The sequence below is a fragment of the Poecile atricapillus genome, chromosome Z (genome assembly GCF_030490865.1).
Source record: "Poecile atricapillus isolate bPoeAtr1 chromosome Z, bPoeAtr1.hap1, whole genome shotgun sequence".
Classification (NCBI taxonomy): domain Eukaryota; kingdom Metazoa; phylum Chordata; class Aves; order Passeriformes; family Paridae; genus Poecile; species Poecile atricapillus.
The window spans coordinates 98,087,872-98,105,368 of record NC_081289.1 but is presented as its reverse complement, the minus strand read 5'-3'; the positions used below and the strand labels follow the sequence as shown (position 1 = coordinate 98,105,368).

General features: G+C 38.2%; 1 protein-coding gene across 1 annotated transcript in view; it reads left to right on the top strand.

The window, feature by feature from the left end:
• The window catches only part of DGKQ (diacylglycerol kinase theta), an 88,547-nt gene that overhangs the window by 45,186 nt on the left and 25,864 nt on the right, over nucleotides 1-17,497 (top strand). The window contains exons 8-15 of the mRNA XM_058825878.1: nucleotides 5,660-5,760; nucleotides 7,236-7,459; nucleotides 8,255-8,345; nucleotides 11,278-11,332; nucleotides 12,475-12,536; nucleotides 12,766-12,916; nucleotides 13,748-13,786; nucleotides 15,443-15,558. Coding sequence (XP_058681861.1) covers nucleotides 5,660-5,760; nucleotides 7,236-7,459; nucleotides 8,255-8,345; nucleotides 11,278-11,332; nucleotides 12,475-12,536; nucleotides 12,766-12,916; nucleotides 13,748-13,786; nucleotides 15,443-15,558 — 839 coding nt within the window. The remainder of the gene's footprint in view (nucleotides 1-5,659; nucleotides 5,761-7,235; nucleotides 7,460-8,254; nucleotides 8,346-11,277; nucleotides 11,333-12,474; nucleotides 12,537-12,765; nucleotides 12,917-13,747; nucleotides 13,787-15,442; nucleotides 15,559-17,497) is intronic.

Sequence of the window (17,497 nt, the reverse complement as noted above, 5' to 3'; positions counted from 1 at the left end):
CAGATATTTCAACATGATTTATTGGAAACATTAGTAGATGCCAGTTCAGCTTTAGTTTAGCCTTCCCAAAAGAAGAAAAAAGATATGAAAATTCAGTATACAAACTTAAATATGTCATTTGTTCAGGCCATCTCTTGAGAAAGCAGCAGTAGATGCTGTGTTTTCAAGGATCATGTAAAGTATCATGAGCTGTGTTTTAAAAAGAACAGTGGCATAAAAAATTGCTTTCTTGTAGTGCATTTTCACAAAACATAGGACAGTGTAGAGCCCAGTAACTTCACTGTGAGTTAGAAAGCTCAGCTAAAAATACACTCACAAAGAGAGGTAGAAGCAGCATTGTCTGATAAGATAGACTGTGGTGATGCAGTCCAGGGCATGGTCATGCAGTACCAACCAGCAACTTCTTTAAATGTGACCAGTTCCCTTTGTCTCCTTATCCTTCTGTTTTCCTACACTAGTTCTTCCCCAAACCACTTTGATCTCTTGCTTTGATTCCTCTCCTAAAGTTCCCCTAACAACATTTGCACCATCCCGGAATGCTTTCCACATGTGTCTCATATATATCCCTGCAAGCTGAGTGACCTCCTTGGTCGCTGAGGTGTCTTGCAGAGCTTTCCCTATGGACTCCTCTGGTGTGTGCCACCCCCAGACCATGGGATTGATGACCTTGTGTCAGCTCAGGACGTGGCTGCTCTGATAACCTACCTGGTCAAGTTATTGAGGTTCACCTGCCAGCTGTTGTGCTGTTGTATGTCTCTGTGTGTGGGGAGGCATGAGCTACTGAATTTAACATGACAGTGACACGGTTGCAGGGGGCTGTACTACCTTCACCTGTCTATGTATAACACCATTTGTATAACATGGGTCAAGAAGGTGATGCTCACTGCTTCTGTGTGTTGAGTCAATAGATCTGCCATGTCTTTTGGGATGTTACCATGCTCTCTCTCTAGAGTGTCTGAACTCAATTGCATTCCAGAATATTTAGCTTTTCTTAATTCCTGCTCTCTATGTTTTAGGGGTACGTATTTCTAAAAACAATGAAAACAAGTCAGAACAAATTGAATAATATTGATGTGGAAAGACACATTTTTTCCACAGGAGATAGAAAAGAATACCAAGTCTGTAGTTTAGTATTAGAAGATTTCAATTAGTAGCCTACATTCATCTTTTTACTTTGCTATTGTAATGGGCTTGTTGAGTGAAATGTAAAATTAGAAGATCCCAAGTCTTAATATTGGTAGCTTAAATGTGTTAAATCAACCACTGGATTTAGCCTACCAAGATATGGAAACCAAAAGCATAAAATGAACATAAAAACAACCATACAGTTTTTGAGTTGATAGATTTAACAGACATACAGGTGGGTTTGGCAAAGGACTCTCCCTGCCCTGTGAGAACCTCTCAGAGCTCACTGGCTGCAAGTGAACAGTCTGATTAAGCATGTGTCCATCTTCTGCAGGACAAAATTCAGCCATCAATGAAAACCCATTCTGGAGGAGGTTTTAGAGGAATGTGTCTATCAGAGAAATGGGGGCTGCAGTGCTGTCAGCAAACAGATGTTTCACAGCATGTCCTTCCTCAGCCTCTGTTTTGCCTTGCTCTGGGTACTGTTGATTTGCCGAGTAAGAGATAAAATGGTTTTGCATTAGATAGACCCAAGTCATTGGCTTAGAGTTTGCTTATGTCTTGTCTCAAACCTGCTGACAGTGCAGAGGAGACCTCCACTGTAATTCTGCAAGCAGGAACAAACTGTTTTCCAGAAGAGGCAAGGACAGCATATGGGGAGGGATTTGTCCCCTAAAGATACTTAAGAAAATGTTAAGCTTTCATAAAAAGGGCCATTGTGTTCTTCTGTAATTGTTTACAGATAACTCAACATGTCACATGTTCCTCAGCAGATGTTTGGAAAGGCTCTAAAAACTAAGAGAATAAGGGTTAAGAAGTGGCTACCAGAATGTTAATACAGACTTGTGCTTCAAAATTGTTTTGAAACTAGGGGAGTTTGAGCTGCTCGAGAAAACAAGTTCAGAGAAAGCACACACCTGTGAGTGGCTCTCCTGGAAGAGAAAGAGCTAGAGAAAGAAAGAAGGAAGGGTGGGAGAAAGGAATCTGGGATTCTGAAAGGCTCTCTTCAAGGGCAATAAAAATAAAAATTTGTAATTCTTACATACATTAAAGCCATGTTGTAGGTTATGAATCTTAATACTGAAATAAACGAAAATTTGGTAGTCCCAACTGTTGCAATGTGAAGTAGAGTAGAGAATGTAATATGAAGTAGAGAAGGAGAACATAAAGCATGTAAATAACACAAGTTGTTTGGGGAAGAGTGGTTCTTGGTAAGCTATGTTGCTATAATTTAGTGTTTTAAGAGTAATTTTCACAAATACACTCTGTATAGGTCTCTAGCTTTCTTAAATAACAAAACGATTCAGGACCGCATAATTTTCCTATCTCAGTCACAAGCCACATGTTAGTCTTTTCAGACGCTGTGTCCTGTCTGTGGGGATTTGGAAGTCAAAGGGAACATGAACTTTGAACTCGTCCAATGCTGTTTTATTATTTTCCCAAGAAATCTTGGTATCTTAGCCACTGAAATCAAATTCCATGCTTTGGTAAATTATGCCTGGAGTTACCCTTTTGTAGTTACTTTCCCCTTAGAAAGGGTAAGCATGAACAACAGGTTATTTTCAGCTCAGTATCGCATAGTAAGAAAAAAACGATGTGTTTTTCAGGAGAAAAGTCCCGATACTGTGTACTCTGATCCAACAGGAAAAGATAAAAGACATTTAGTAGTGAAGTGCCAGTATTACAAAACAGTCAGTAACTCCTTTAAGTACCACAATTTGATAAGTGCATCTGTTGCATATTAGCAAGTGGTTATATATATATATATATATGTACATACTAGGTAGGGGTATGTAGACTTCACTTCTGTAACTGGATCATTTTCTAATATTTAAAAATTGGAACGGGTGGAAGGAAGAGCTTTACCAAACTTCAGAAGTGGTTATAGTTGAGCTTCTTGCCAAGGCTAGTTAGACAAATCAGATTGGCATAAGACACCCCTTAACTTACATGTGCTGGATGTGCTCTTGACTCAGTGGAGAAATGTATTTCTGGATGACTAATTGCAGTATGTAGATGTTTGTTCTTTTGTTCATGTGCTTCCTGAAGCTCACGTGCAAGCAAGCCATTTTTCACTAAGTTGCAGTAAAAGTGTCCCCTTTGAGGAGCACGGTGACAAAGTTAAATGTGATTTTTCACTGATAAAGTTGAAGAGGTTTTTTTATGTGATGGATACCAGATTAGCAGCATTATGTTTATTTATCTAAGAAATATGCTTGAGCTTAGGACATTACTACTGGTCCATAGATCTAAACTTATTCTTGTAAACCAGTTTATTTTGAGAATCAGTCCAACTGTTCTTTAACTGTTCTTAAGACATGGAGAGCTCATAAAAAATTCTCTAGTTACGATTGCTAGGGATTCTCTTAGACCAGCTAGTATCTCGTAAGAGCAGACTACAAAGGCACTTCAAATGAAAACAAGTACTAGAACTTGAATGAATGTTTTTATTCTCAGATGGTAGTCTTCTTTCTGGATTGCTAGAGAAAACAGCAGAGATTTTGATAGCGTTACAAAAGTTCATACTCAGAACATCAGCTGTGCTGTCAGAAACCAGTGTTCATTTATTTTCTCAAGTTGTGTTAGCTCTAAAGAAGGTCACCCAGGACATAGTGTGTCTTTTGGTTAACATTTGTCTATGCTATAGTTACCATGGAGATCACTCTGACAGAAATCTGTGTTTAAAAGAATTCCACTCCTTCTGGCATAGATCCAGCAGAATTTAAAGGAGTAGGTCACTTTCCAATGCACACTATGGCCTCAATGCAATGGTTGCCGCGTTTCAAGGGTACTTTAGAAGCAAGAGTTGATGATATTTGTATCTTCCTTATACTGTGACTAAAAAGAAATTGACAACAGACACAACCACTATAATAACTGGAAAACTGAAAATCCATGGTGATACTGCTTTTCATATCAACCGAAAGAATTTAAAAGTCACAATGTATCATACTAGGCTGGGTGTGGCTCTGAGCAACCTGATCTAGTGAAAGATGTCCCTGTTAGAATTCTTGTACTCCATGATCCTTGAAGGCCACTTCCAACCCAAACTATTTTATAATTCTATGATTTTATTTATTCTGTTTCTGTCTGTTTTGCTTTGTACATGCATCTGTTATACAGGCATCTCTCCAAAGATTCACAGCATGGCTGAGGCTGGAGGCAGTGTGGAGGTTATCTAAGACAGCCTTCTGTTCAAGCAAAGTGACTGAGAGAAGTTTGTCATGTTCAGTAAGGTTTTGATTATCATAACAGAATCATAGAATGGTTTGAGTTAGAAGGGACCTCAAAGATTATCTGGTCCCAACCCCTCAGACATGGGAAGGCACACCTTCCACTAGACCATTCAACATAGCCAATTTTGTCCCAGGAGAGACTGGGATGACTTTGGAGTAGGATGGGAGGCTATACTGGGGACTGCTTTGCTGTGCAATGAGATCTTCATGTTACGTAATGAGAACGTCCTTGCGCACACATTGTGCCATGACCAGTGGGATTGATAAAGAAGAAATACCCTTTAAAAGTGGACAAGTTTACACTGAAAAAGAAGTCCAAATGTAGCTGTCACATCGCAGAATAAGGAGAAATAAAGATCATGAGCATTAAGGTACCATGATTTTTCTTTGAGGAAGAATCAGTCTCCTTTTTAAATGACTGCTTTCACGTGTAAGTACTAGATAATCCTTTAGTTCTGTGGTGTTGGCTTTTGACTGAAGTTGCAGTACATACAGTGAAGCAGAAATAGGTGGATTAAACACAACATTAGTTTGAGGTGGTTCAAGAGAATTAGCACTGAAGTGTCATTGCTAGGTTATTATACACTGTGGTCCTTCCTCATAATCTGCCACTGCAGCATTGAGATGCCCAGTGATGCACATTTCTGCCTGGATTCTTGCTTGCTTTTTATCAGTCATCATCAGGTTCGGTGGTTTTGTTCCTCCAGTTCCAGTTATCCTTTTTAATCCTTCTATGGTAAATAGCAATTTGCTAGTGTGTTTCATTGAACCTAAATGCTGATATTATTTGAGAGCAAAAATACTCTTAGTATTTATTTTGTACTACAAAGTATTTCCAAGCTGTAAGGGAAGCATAGAAGTCGGCTCCAGCATTTAACATATCTTCATTACAATGTGTGTTAACAGACTGCTTGATTAACCAGAATTGGCAGTGCTTTGGGAGCTGTTCTAAAGGGGGTGGCACTTTGTCTTGGTCTTCAAGTTGTTCAACCTGTCAGTAATAAATACAGTCTTGAATGCTGAAGATGAAGAAGCAATAATATACACCGTCTGGTTATAACAGTTTTATCAAAAGCCAGGATAAAACTGTGATTACTCATCCCTCTTGCACAAACAGTAACAAAACAAAATTTTAAATATTCAGCCTCAAAGCTTGTCCTATGACAAGGAATGTTCCCATGAAGAAACATTTCAGTTTCATTGAAAGCAGGTTTTTAGTAGTTATTTTATACCCTTCCTATTCAGGTCGCTTTCAGATTCAAGGTGTTTGTTAATGAAATACAATTGTTTCCATTCAGGTAAACAAACACTCAAGATATTTGATGGGAATGATGCAGTGAAACGCAATCAATTTCGACTAATTTCAGTTCCAAGGATTGCAAAAAATGAAGAAGTTGTGGTAAGATACACAGTAAGGGTCAGTTTTCCAGTGTGATACATATTGTTTCATATTACAATAGCAGAAAGATAATTTTTAGAAATATAACTCAACAAAAATCTTTGAATGGGCTATATTACAATGTAATTTGACTTCTTCATGTAGTGCTCTTTTTTAGGCCATCTGAGGAAATAGTAGTGTACATATCTGTAGCGTAATAGCAACCACAGTGTCACATTTTAAGCAGTCATTCTGCTTCCTGGTGTTACTCTGAAGCCTGATTTTACTGATACAAACAATACGGAATAACCAGCTCCTTACATCTTGCTCTTTTCCTGTAGTAGTGGTTTGATATTTATCCTGGACAGCCACCAGTATTGCACTTGAGTTAATCATCTTTAAACACTTAAGCTTGTTATACTTCTCTCCACCCCTTGGCTGTGAAAATAATCAATTACTGATCACATACTGGCCACTCCCTAGCTTTTCCAGTGCTCCATCTGGGATGGGAAAATTACTTAGTACTAAATCAAGTATGCTGTACATATCTTTGTTTACTGGGCTAGGCAGAGACCCCATGCTGTGAGAGCTAAATCCCAGAGGGGGGAATAGGGTGGTTTGCAATAGAATTGTGCAGGTCTCAGAGTCATAACAGACTTGGCAAAGAAGTCTGAAGAATGTATTACATCAGAATTCTGACAATATAAAGCTAAAGATCATTAGGATTTTTATCTTGATGCTGTGTTCAAAAAAAACAGGGGTTTGCAAAGGGTTTTTAGTGTTCTGCATGTCAAAGATCTTTAAGAAAAACCTATGTACAGGACTGAAAACACTTTTATTTAGGAGTGCTACTTGCCTTTCAAGCACATTTTACCAGGCTGGTGCTTTTAATAACAGAGAAGAGAAATACAAGTTCTTATAAATGATCTGTATTGACTGCAGTGTCTGTGTTAGCACAGGTGCTGCAGGCATGGGCCCCTTATGGATGTAAAATTCCTGTCTGCATCTTGCAAGGACAGCCCTTCCCTTTCCTCATCCCGGGTGTGTGATTTCAGGGCAGATTTGTGTCTGAGATGCTCATTAATTTTTAGCATCCCTTAGTGTGAGAAGACTGAGTAGGCAGAGTTGGGTTCAATCAAGTGTAATTTACCATTTTCCTTGTGAAGTAAATTTTACATGCATGAGTGTAGACTTATTGCACCCAAAATTTTACATTTGGTCTTAAAATTGCCAAAAATACTTGCCAAAAATACTGTGGATTGTGTTCAAATACATTGATATCTCAAATTTTCTTCTTTCATCTTTGCTGAAATTTGTTTTCAAAACTTCACTCTTTGAATTTTTTTTTTTTTGCCATTGCTATGTATCCACTGCTCTGAGGTTAGAACATGCATTAAAGGTTCATTTCATAAATCAGTTATTTATAGTGTCTATGGCTGTATAGGTATTAATTGTATATTTTCAAGTAAAAGTTAATTTATCTTGCTGTGTTTTAGGAGGCTGCTTTGAGGGCGTACTACATAAATGATGACCAGCAGGAGTATGAGCTTCAGACCTTTACGCAGCAGGTGCTGCTCTCTGATGATGTTATCAACAGGAATGATGCTGCAGAGGACAGCAACTTGGGCTCAGTATTCCGAGAATCTGTTCCTGAAGCTTGGATCATTAGAGCCAAACCAAAGGATGAGGAAGTGATCAGAATTTATCCTGCCTGGCTCAAGTGAGTATTTTCCTTCTTGATCACAAGGTTATCCTGCTTGACTGCATTTGTCCTCTGTAGTCTAGCCCTGTTTGCTTTATTTATTGAAGCTGCAGAACTCTTAACAGAGTGTAGTTTCTTTTTCTGTATTTCAGGATTCTTCTGTTCATTTTTCTGAATAGGTAGTATGCATAACGTTCATTTCTATGCCTGGATACTCTTGGGTTTCTTTACATGCTTGGAACATACAGTGCAACTTGTGCAGTTCTCTTATCATGTGTTTGGTTAGAAAGATGCAACTTTACATTAACTACATCTGTAAAAAAAAATGATGGCGTACACATCACTTGAAAAATTGATGGATTTTTTCAAAGAAATGTGAAGTAAAAAAAACTACAGTGCAGCTTTCCATGTGAGATGAGGAGGGAAAAAAAACCCCAAAAAACAATGTGATGCAATTTACCACTGAGACAGTATGAATTTTAAGCATATTTAATAGTAGAAACAAAATGGTCTGGATTTACTAATTTCTGAAGACCTGTGGGATGAAATTTAGCCATGTGTTCATTTTGCTGTTACAGCTGCGTTGACAAATTTTGGAAAAGACTTGCAGGTTATCTTTGTGATTAGGAAGAAGCTAATTGGTAGTGCTACAGTTGTAATTAGCAGTTCCTTGACTTGTCTGTGGCACTCATCTGCCGTGAGCCTCAGGGAACAACTTTCTTCAACTAATGCAAATATGTTTGAGAAAATTCTATACTTGTTTTAAAAAGGTACACACAGGATAGGTCCTCAAATAAGTATTTTTCTCCTTAGGGTGGGAATGGCATATGTTTCTCTACGAGTAAATAAGGATAGCACTGTGCAGACTGTGATCAAAGAAGTGCTCCCATTACTTGGAAGGCAGGTAAGTGAAAGATCCTAAGCACATCCATATACCACCTGAGTGACCCTGAAAGTATATATTTTTCTCTTCAGAAAAAATATAGTCCCTTAATTTACAGTTAATGTAAATGTTGTTAGCATTTGGTAGATGATCTTTTGTGACCAGAATGCTGCTCAAAGCCCAACACCATCTTCAGGGTAGGTAGGCCTGTACTGTATGGTACCATGAGTATTCCTGGGTCTAGCAGATTTACCTGCATGAACACCATGATTCTTGGGGTGCAGCATATTTTTACTGGTTGTTTATGTCTTGAAATATTTAAAACACACTTACTATGTAGCTGCTCTTCTAATTTCACCTTGTTGGGAAGTTGGCACTGTTAGGATGATCATGCTTGTCTCCTAATTCTTTATGCTGCTCCAAAGGAAATTGTAAAATCACAGAATATCTCAAGTTGGGAAGGACCCATAAATGTCACTGAGTCCAGCTTCCTGCTTCTTGCAGGGTTACCTGAAAGTGAAGTGTATGACTAACAGCATTGTCCAGACACTTCCTGAACTCTCACAAACTTGCTGCCATGAACACTTTCCTAGGGATCCTGTTCCTGTGACCAGCAGTGCTTTCAGTGAAGAACCTTTTCCTAACATCTAATTTGAACTCCCCTTAGTGCAGCTTCATTCTCTTTTCCTTGGCTCCTATCACGAGTCACCAGAGAGAGGAGATTGGCACCTCTCCCTTCACTGCCTGCCTTAAGGAAACTGTTGACCATGATAAGGTCACCCTTAAGCCTCCTCTTCTCCAGAGTGAAAAAACCAAGTGACCTCAGAAGTCCTTCCATGTCTTGACCTTGAGACTTCCTCATCTTGGTCACTCTGCTCTGGACACATTCAGATGAGTTGATGTCCATCTCTCATTGTGGCACCCCAATCTACCCCCAGCACTCAAGGTGAGGGGGCACCCAGTGCAGAGCAGAGCAGGACAATCCCCTCCCTTGCCTGGCTGTGATGCTGTGCCTGATACACCCCAGGACACAGGTGGCACTTCTGGCTGCCAAGGCTCTGCTGACTTGTGTTCAGCTTGCTATTGACCCAGTCTACAAGATCTTTTTCCACAGGGCTGCTCTCCAGCTAATCCAGGATTACCCCATCCCAGGTTAAGAATCTGGCAGTAGTTCTTGTTAAAAGTTTTATATGGTTGGTGATTGCCCAGTTTTCTAGCATGTCCACATTGCTCCATAAAGATCCCCTGCATCTGAGGATGTCCACAGTTCCTCCTAGCTTAGTGTCATCCGGAAACTCACAATGCATTTGATTTCTTCATCCAGACAATTAATAAAAACATTCAAAAGCACTGCAGAAATTCTTTTCCTACGGTGGCAAGCAGCATCTCTGTAGCTCCCAAGGGCTGCAAGGAAGGACTTGAAACAGCAACCAAGTTCTTTACTGTCTGCATTGCTTCCCACCTCACTGAAAAATTCTAGCTAAATCATGTAATCTTGTAGGTGCAAATGCTTTGCTTGGAAGATAATCTCTTTTCAGTCTACCTGACCTTCTTAGGGTTGGTGCCAAAACAGCATGACTTTTAGGAAACACTTTGGTAGACTTTGCTAGCATGCCAAGCCGTAGGCAGGCCCAACCTCAGCAGTATAGCGACATAAAGACGTAGTGTGCACATGTCAGCGCCTGGGGCTTGTGAGCACACCAGCAAATCAGCACAGTTCCACTGCCCCAGGCACAGCCATGCTTACAGAGGGTGACTGCTGCCCTTAGTGGTTATTTACAGGTACATAGGAACATGCATGTGACTAGCTCTCTGCAGTAAGTCATCGTCTTTGATCAGTCTAGGTGTATGCAGCTGTGTAAAGCATGGAGCTTGTTTTGGCTACAGCATACTTTCAGGATTTGTTGTCAGTCTGTTTCCTCAAGTGCTGTGGACTTTTTAACAAAAATAGGAACAGCCATGTCCGAAGTTTTGTCTCATCTGAAAAAAGCAAGTGTCTAACAGGATAGTTGGAAATTCTATTAGGGAAAGATCTTCACGTCTCTGTATTTGGACAGCTAGCTATATGCTGTAAGAGACTTAATTCTTTGGCTCAATTGCAATTTCTCCAATATTGCAATTGCAATATATTCTCCAATAGTAATGATAATTTTTAAATGCTCTACTTGTTTCTCTGTATAAGCATGCACATACAGGAAATCCCTTTATAATATTCAGAATTTGCCTGTGCTCCAAGTTGCTTTCACCAAGTATCAGGCAGTTGAGGCTCTTAACACCCCTGTTCATGACATGTAAAGCAAGATCATTTGTCCCTTGAGTCTCAGGGCCAAAATTTAAGACCCTTCCTCAGTCCTGAATGTCGTATGTTTGCAGGGTTTCAGTCATTGTTGTGGATGGTTCAGCTCTTGGCTGTGCCAGCTGTTCTGGTCCAGCTGCAAGGGAATTGAGTGGCCCCTGGCAGTAGCTTGGAGAAGACTGTGGCACAGCTGAAGAGGGTTTTGTTCCATCAGTGCCTGGAGTCTCCCAAGAGATGGGGAATGGTCAGCCTGCTTTTGCCAAGCTGGTTCCTGGGCCATCTTCTCCAAGAGCAGGCTCATTCCCAGTCCTGCATGCTTTCTCTAGAAGGACACTCAGGAAATACTCCAGATGAGCTGCTCATCACTGAAGTAGGAATGGTATTAACCATGCTGTACAGGGGTCCCCTCACAGTGTGGCTGTGAAAATGCCAATGTTTTTAGGAGCATGGGAATGTGATGCCATGAGTGTGTGAAATGAAGATTATTCTTGTCTTGGAAGGAGTTGGTTGGAGGAAAAACACCATGGTTGATTTAAAAATATTTAATATTCCATGCTCTGTTATACACTCTATACAGGATATAACACACAATAGTGTAAACATCTGGCAAAATTATATTGGTCAGAAGCTGAATTTACATGCTATATCTTTTGGCAGACAGAGTGCCTCCAGAATTTCAAACTGGTGGAAGTGCTTATGGGCAGTAAGCAAGGTAAGTGAAGAAGCATTGGCCAAAACCACATCTGATCTCGTGGCTTTTTTTCCCCCTTTCTAACAGTCACAGTTCATTTTCTACAATAAAAAACACAAATGAAACTTCATGATGATGCTGAAATACTTAATCAGAAGTATTGCTGATTCTTTTCAGTCTTGTGTGTCCTGTGGGAATAAGGTTCCCCTTCTTTATTACATAAAAACTCATTTGTGGTTTCTGGTGGGTATTGACACTTTTGCCCTGTTTTGGGGGGCTATGTTTAACTGATATAATTTTCTTAATTGGAGTTATTTATTAAAGATTAATTCTAAAGTTCAAATGGCTCCGTTCCTCTGTCTTCTGCCCTCCTGACACAGCCCCTAAAGAAGTGTAAGTCTGAGTCCTAAGACAGTCCAAGTAATATGTTTGTGTGTTAGGAAGAACAGAAATCTGCAGTCCTAGCATTGCTCAAGTGTTTTGTGATCCTGCAGGAGCTGGGCTGGTGCTGTCCAAGTTGACATCCCTTTGTGCTTCAGTATTTGCAAGGATGCATGGAGAAATAAATAAAGACATAGAAGTAATGCTAATGCTCTGACCACAGTTGAATAAATATCTTTGTAGTTCAAATACTGTCTTGATGCTTTGCCTTATCTGTGAGCATTATTGGGAGGTTGTTTTATAAGGTTTTTGTAGCTTTGTGAATGTCATAACCTTGGTTGTTTTCTAGTGCTCTGTTGTAAAGCATCATTTGCAACCTTACATTTACTGGAAGTTGTTAGACTTATTCTAATATTTTGATAAAACACAGAAGTTGGTTATTATTGTACTTGTTAGGAAATACAGTTTTAAAGTCCTCTGTCAAACTGTTAGATTATGACCAAAGTACTGCTTGTCTTTTGAGTGGGTTCAGGCTGTTTCTGCCTTTTTTTAAAGGAGGGTGTTGTTTAAGAACTGTGGAAAAAGTCAGACTGTTCCAAGCACCTATGCGTTTTTATTGTTGGATAAGAAGTAGCTCAGATCTGCATGGTCCTCTATGAGAAAATTAGTTGTATGCAGAGCTGTACTTATCCCCTAATTTTTCTTGTTACTGTTTTTGTGTAATTGAGCCTGATAATAATGTACATGCTTTCTAACATGATTAATGTTCTTTCCCTCTCCAGTTCAGCGCATGGTCTTGGACAATCAGGAACTGATTCTTAACAGACTCAAGGACATAAGAAAGGTAAATCTGAAAAATAAACTTTTGGGTTTTGTCTTTTTTTTTTTTTTTCCTATCAAGTATGGAGTCTCCTTTCTTACAGAAAAAGTGAGTTACTGGTTACCCCCTAAGCAGGCTCAAGGGTAGAGAAGCCAAGTGCTTGAACTGAAGTTTGTTTCTGTTTCTGATATTCTCTAAGCATAGAGGACGTGATTACTAATGTCATGTCATTTATTTTACTTTATTTTGGTAGACTTCAATACGTCAGATGAATCAAACAAGATTTTACATTGTGGAAAACAGTAAATCCATTGTACAAGTAAATTTATTTGTTGGTGGCCTTCCACCCCAGCTTTCCCCTGAAGAATACACAAATATTCTCAAGGAAGAATTAGCTATCAAAAGTAAGTAAACAGGTACATTTTCAAACAATTTTTGTACAGAACAAAATGTAGAAGCATAAATTTCTCATTTTTCTTATAATTTTAACTTTTTCTGACCTGATTTTAAAAAATTATTCTGCCTTTTACCCTCATGTGGGCTTTTTAAATAATTTTAGCATGCTCACAGTTACAGGAGAGATGTGACAGCTGATTATTTACAGAATAATTGTTACATTGCTCTAGTTATATATGACTACACCTTGTTTTTTGTTTGTTTATGTGAAAAGGCATCTCTTTTTAGAAGAATTATACATACCTTAAACCATGCACAGAATATCCCTTGCCTTTTTTAACTTCTGACACTTTTTGCCTGGGCTGTTCTCCAGGTTAGTCATGAGCTCTGTGCCCCATCATGGAGAAGTGTGAGCAGTGTGTTCACACATATACGGAAAAACACTCAGGGAAAAGAATTTATTTTTCTTTTTCAAAGAAGTACAATTGAATTTTCGTAATACTCCTTCAACCAATACTTTGTATAAGCATTGTCAGGAATGTGTCATGCTTTTTGTTGTAGGAAACAAGGCATTTTTTCCCGATCTTTTATGTCACTTCAAGAGGAATTAAACTTGAAATGCCAGAAATAATTCTTAGTCACCTTTTATGAAAATCAGTTTAGATTTTCTTACTTGCAAAGTAAACATGAGAGGGAAAGTGTTAGCTGGAGGTTCTCCCTGTATTTGTATAACTTTTAATATTTATTTATGTTATATTTATGTAACTTTTTAAAATACTTTAAATATTTACTCTAAATGTACCCAAGATTTTATGTGTTTATATTTTTACCCTTTGCAGCAAATGTAGTATCTGTGAGTCATGTTTATCAAGCACAAGGTAAGCATTAAAATTTTTAGTCTTGCAAACAATGTCTATGTTCAAAACTGCAGCTTACTACTAGAGGCTGGAAGCTCAGAGTATGTTAGTCTTACTGCATAAGCAAAAAGCCCTTCAGGTAAAATGTAACACATGTATTTATGAAGAGCAGAGGATTAGTGTTACCTTATTAAAAAAAGTTAAAAGGTTGGCTTCATGCCTTGTGTACCAGAAGGCAGTAATATTTAATCAAAAAAATGAGTTTTGAAGTTGCACTTCAGCTGAATAATCTAACACCACAGAACTGTTAAAAATCCTTCAAGTGTTCTCTCTGCATGATTTTGAGAATACTAAAATTTGGTGCTGCTTTTGGACTCAGTGGGATTGTTTCATAGTCACTGATTCCTAGCAGTGTTAAGAGCTAGAGTTCAATGGCTGAAAGTTGAAGAAAATAAATGTATTCATCCTTTGAGTTGTTTCTTTGCTTTTGCTGTATGAATTTTATTTCAGCCAAGTCGGAGAAGCCATGAGGCTTCTGTCAGCTGGAGCAGCAGTGGCTCTGGGCATCTTTAGTGCAGTGGTCAGGTGGAGATCTGCATTTGGTAAAAATTTCAAGTGTGGAATTTTCTCTTCTGTATGTTTAGGTGTCTGTAGTCAAGGTGTTTCACATCCTTTGGCAGGCTTAACTTCCACGTCTGCTAAATGGGTCTTTCTATAGCATGGTTTTGAAGACTGATGTGTGCTTCCTTTCTGTTATTTGCTGTCTCCACATGACTAATTGGTACTGATTGATTTTGATCTTTTCAAAGGAAAAGCTGTAAAGCTTTCAGATACACCTTCTCCTTTCCATATTTGCCAGTGACGAGTACTTGGTTTTGTGATACTCATCCCTTGTCAAAGCATCATTAAACCAAATTTACGTGCATGTGTTTTTCACATGTTTCTGCTTGTATGTGATTTTTATTGCCACTTTCTTCTTATGTTTGTATTTTTGTGGTTCTCATAACTTCCTAACTCTCCCTTTTTGTCACAGCCAGGTTATGTTACCATCCTACATCTTGTATACTCTTCATTATGCATTTTTGTTTTATCCTGCCTTGTTTTCCTCCTCATCAAACACCCTACTTTACACTAACTTGTCAGTGTTTATGTTGTCTTTTCTCTTTTGTCTTCCCTTCTTCCCCAACTGCTCCATTCAGAACCTAAGCCAACATAAAGATCTAAACTTGATTATCAGCCCAAAAATTTGCTTGCAGTAATTCTTACTGAGATATTGTTAATGAACAGAACTCAGATTGTTAATAATGGGATACAAAATGAAACCTGATACCTCTGTCACTTTTACATGATGAGAACAGAATGTTAGTCATGATAAAGAGTATGCAAATAGGCCCTACCCCTGAAGCTCAAAGGAAAACTTTAAATATGCATTAGTTCAGTGCTACAGTTCTTGTCTTCAAATTGCTTTGCTTTAATAAAAATATGAGGTGTTTTTGAGGGTAGGAAGGAAGGTTTAGAAACAGAACAACACAATTCAACTGATAACAAACAAATGCAGAATAAGTTTTGCTGAATAATGTCTTCAGTAAACTGAGTAAACTTTTGCTGTAATATGAGACCTATTTTCTAATAATAAAAATAGGAAATATAAAAAGTAGTTCTGATGCCTCTTTACAGGTGCTGTTGTACTCCAAATTTCATGTTTTTCTGAAGCTGAAAGAATATATATGCTAGTTAAAGATACTGTTGTCAATGACAAGCCTCTGAATGCTGTGGTGATTCCTGCAGTTATGGTAAGAGACAGGTTTGAATTAAAAAATGTCTTTAAAAGAAAAAAGCAATTGCCTTAAAACTCTTTCTGCTAGAACTAAGTGAAAATATGTTTTGTTCAAAGAGGCCATGCTATAAGTAGTGTGATGAAAAAAAAATACTTCAGAGCCTGTACTTCATGTGTATGATATATTCAGTGAGTTAAATAGTTTGTCCTGTTACTGTTCAATTGTCAATCAATTTTGCTTTCTTTTTGTTTCTTTTAATGATCAAAACATTAAGTGATGTTTCAGTTTCAGCTGGTATGTCTTAAAATGCTTACAAAACTTCGTTATGGGAGTTAAATGTGAGGTAAAATACTTCTGCTTATTTTCACAGTGACATTATCTTCATTTCACCCATTCTGTAGCAGAGGCAGTTTGACCTTGTTTACCCCTTGAGGATTTCAGAGCACAGTCTTCTGAAAGACTTAGCACAAGAGTCCTTTCACAGATTCAGCCTTGATTCTGATTTATTCTTGTTACTAATCACTTTCATATGAATCAGATTGTTTAGTAACAGGTTTCATGTTAATAAAGTAGAGTCAACGTGATAAGAAGAAAATTATTAACTGAGTGAAGTGATATTTTTATCCAGGATTATGTAGGTTTTGTCCAAAAAAGAGTGTTGCCGTAGTTACTTTCTGCTGAGGTGTTGTGCACCCTGCAGTTGCTGTATTTCTGGAACTGCATTAAGGCAAGCAAGGTGAGAGTCCTGGATGGACTTCTTGGAACATCACAGAAAGTCAAAAAATTACATTATTAGTGGGAATTATGAAACAGCTTTATATAGGAGGGTATCAAATTCAATGGCCATAGCTGATTGTTCACATACCTGCTTTCACTGTTTTAAAATGAATCCTATGCTGGTCAAGGCTTTCTGAAGGCAAAATTGTGTTTTTTATATGAGTAGATAATAGTGGTAGTGCTCCCATGCAACTGGCAAAAATCAAAAACCCCCTCCTAAAAACCTGGGTGTCTTGTTCTTATGTGTGCACTGGAACTATATTTTGTGAAATCCTTAGAAATCTAGACTCCCTTGTCCAAACTAGGTTTCAGAGTGCTTGTTATGAGAAACACAAAGCATGGATACTTGTTTTTGGTGTTTTTTAGGCAAATGCATTATGAGCCTGTATTTGCTGTCTGTGGTGTGAAGTTGAACATCCTCCACTCTGTTGATTACATAGGTCTGCTTTTCTGACTCTGAATATGTTTGAAGATAACTTCTTGATGCCAGAAAAATGTAGATATTGCTCTTATCTGATGCAAGATATTTTTTAGAAATTCCACTTCAGGGGACTGCTAGGGATTAATTTCTAATATGTAAGCAAGAGAGAGGGGCTGTACACGGGCAAAAGCATTGTGTTTGCATTTCTGCATGTGTTGTTTCTATTTGGTCATCTCACTGAAAGGAGCCAAGAGTTAATTTAAATCATACGTCAAGTGTTGTTTTTTGTATGATTGTCCACCCAGCTTATGCCATTCACTAATTACCATTAGACTAATGGTTGCTTATTGTCTTCACTTTGGGCAGCAGTTGGACTAGATGACCTCCTGCGGTACTTTCCAACCCAGGCTATCTTTATAGCCTATGATAATATTAGTCTTTGTTTATATGTGTGATGATTTAAATACAGTACCAGGAAATACACAGGAACTGACACAATACTAAATTTATACCATGTTTGACATTTCTTTTTTGAGTGAAATTAAGAAATTGGGAATGAAGGGTTAGTGATTTTTCTAAATCACCAATTAAATTTAAGAAAAAGGCAACCAACAAAAAAACAGAAAACCAAAATAGTCCTTCTCTAAAAATGGGTAACAGCACAGAAGTATTGGTGGTTAGCAGGTTGCTAGTATTTTTCTGAGGTGAAATTTGCTTACTCTGTGTCTGATATAGTCTGGCATGTTCAGATCTACC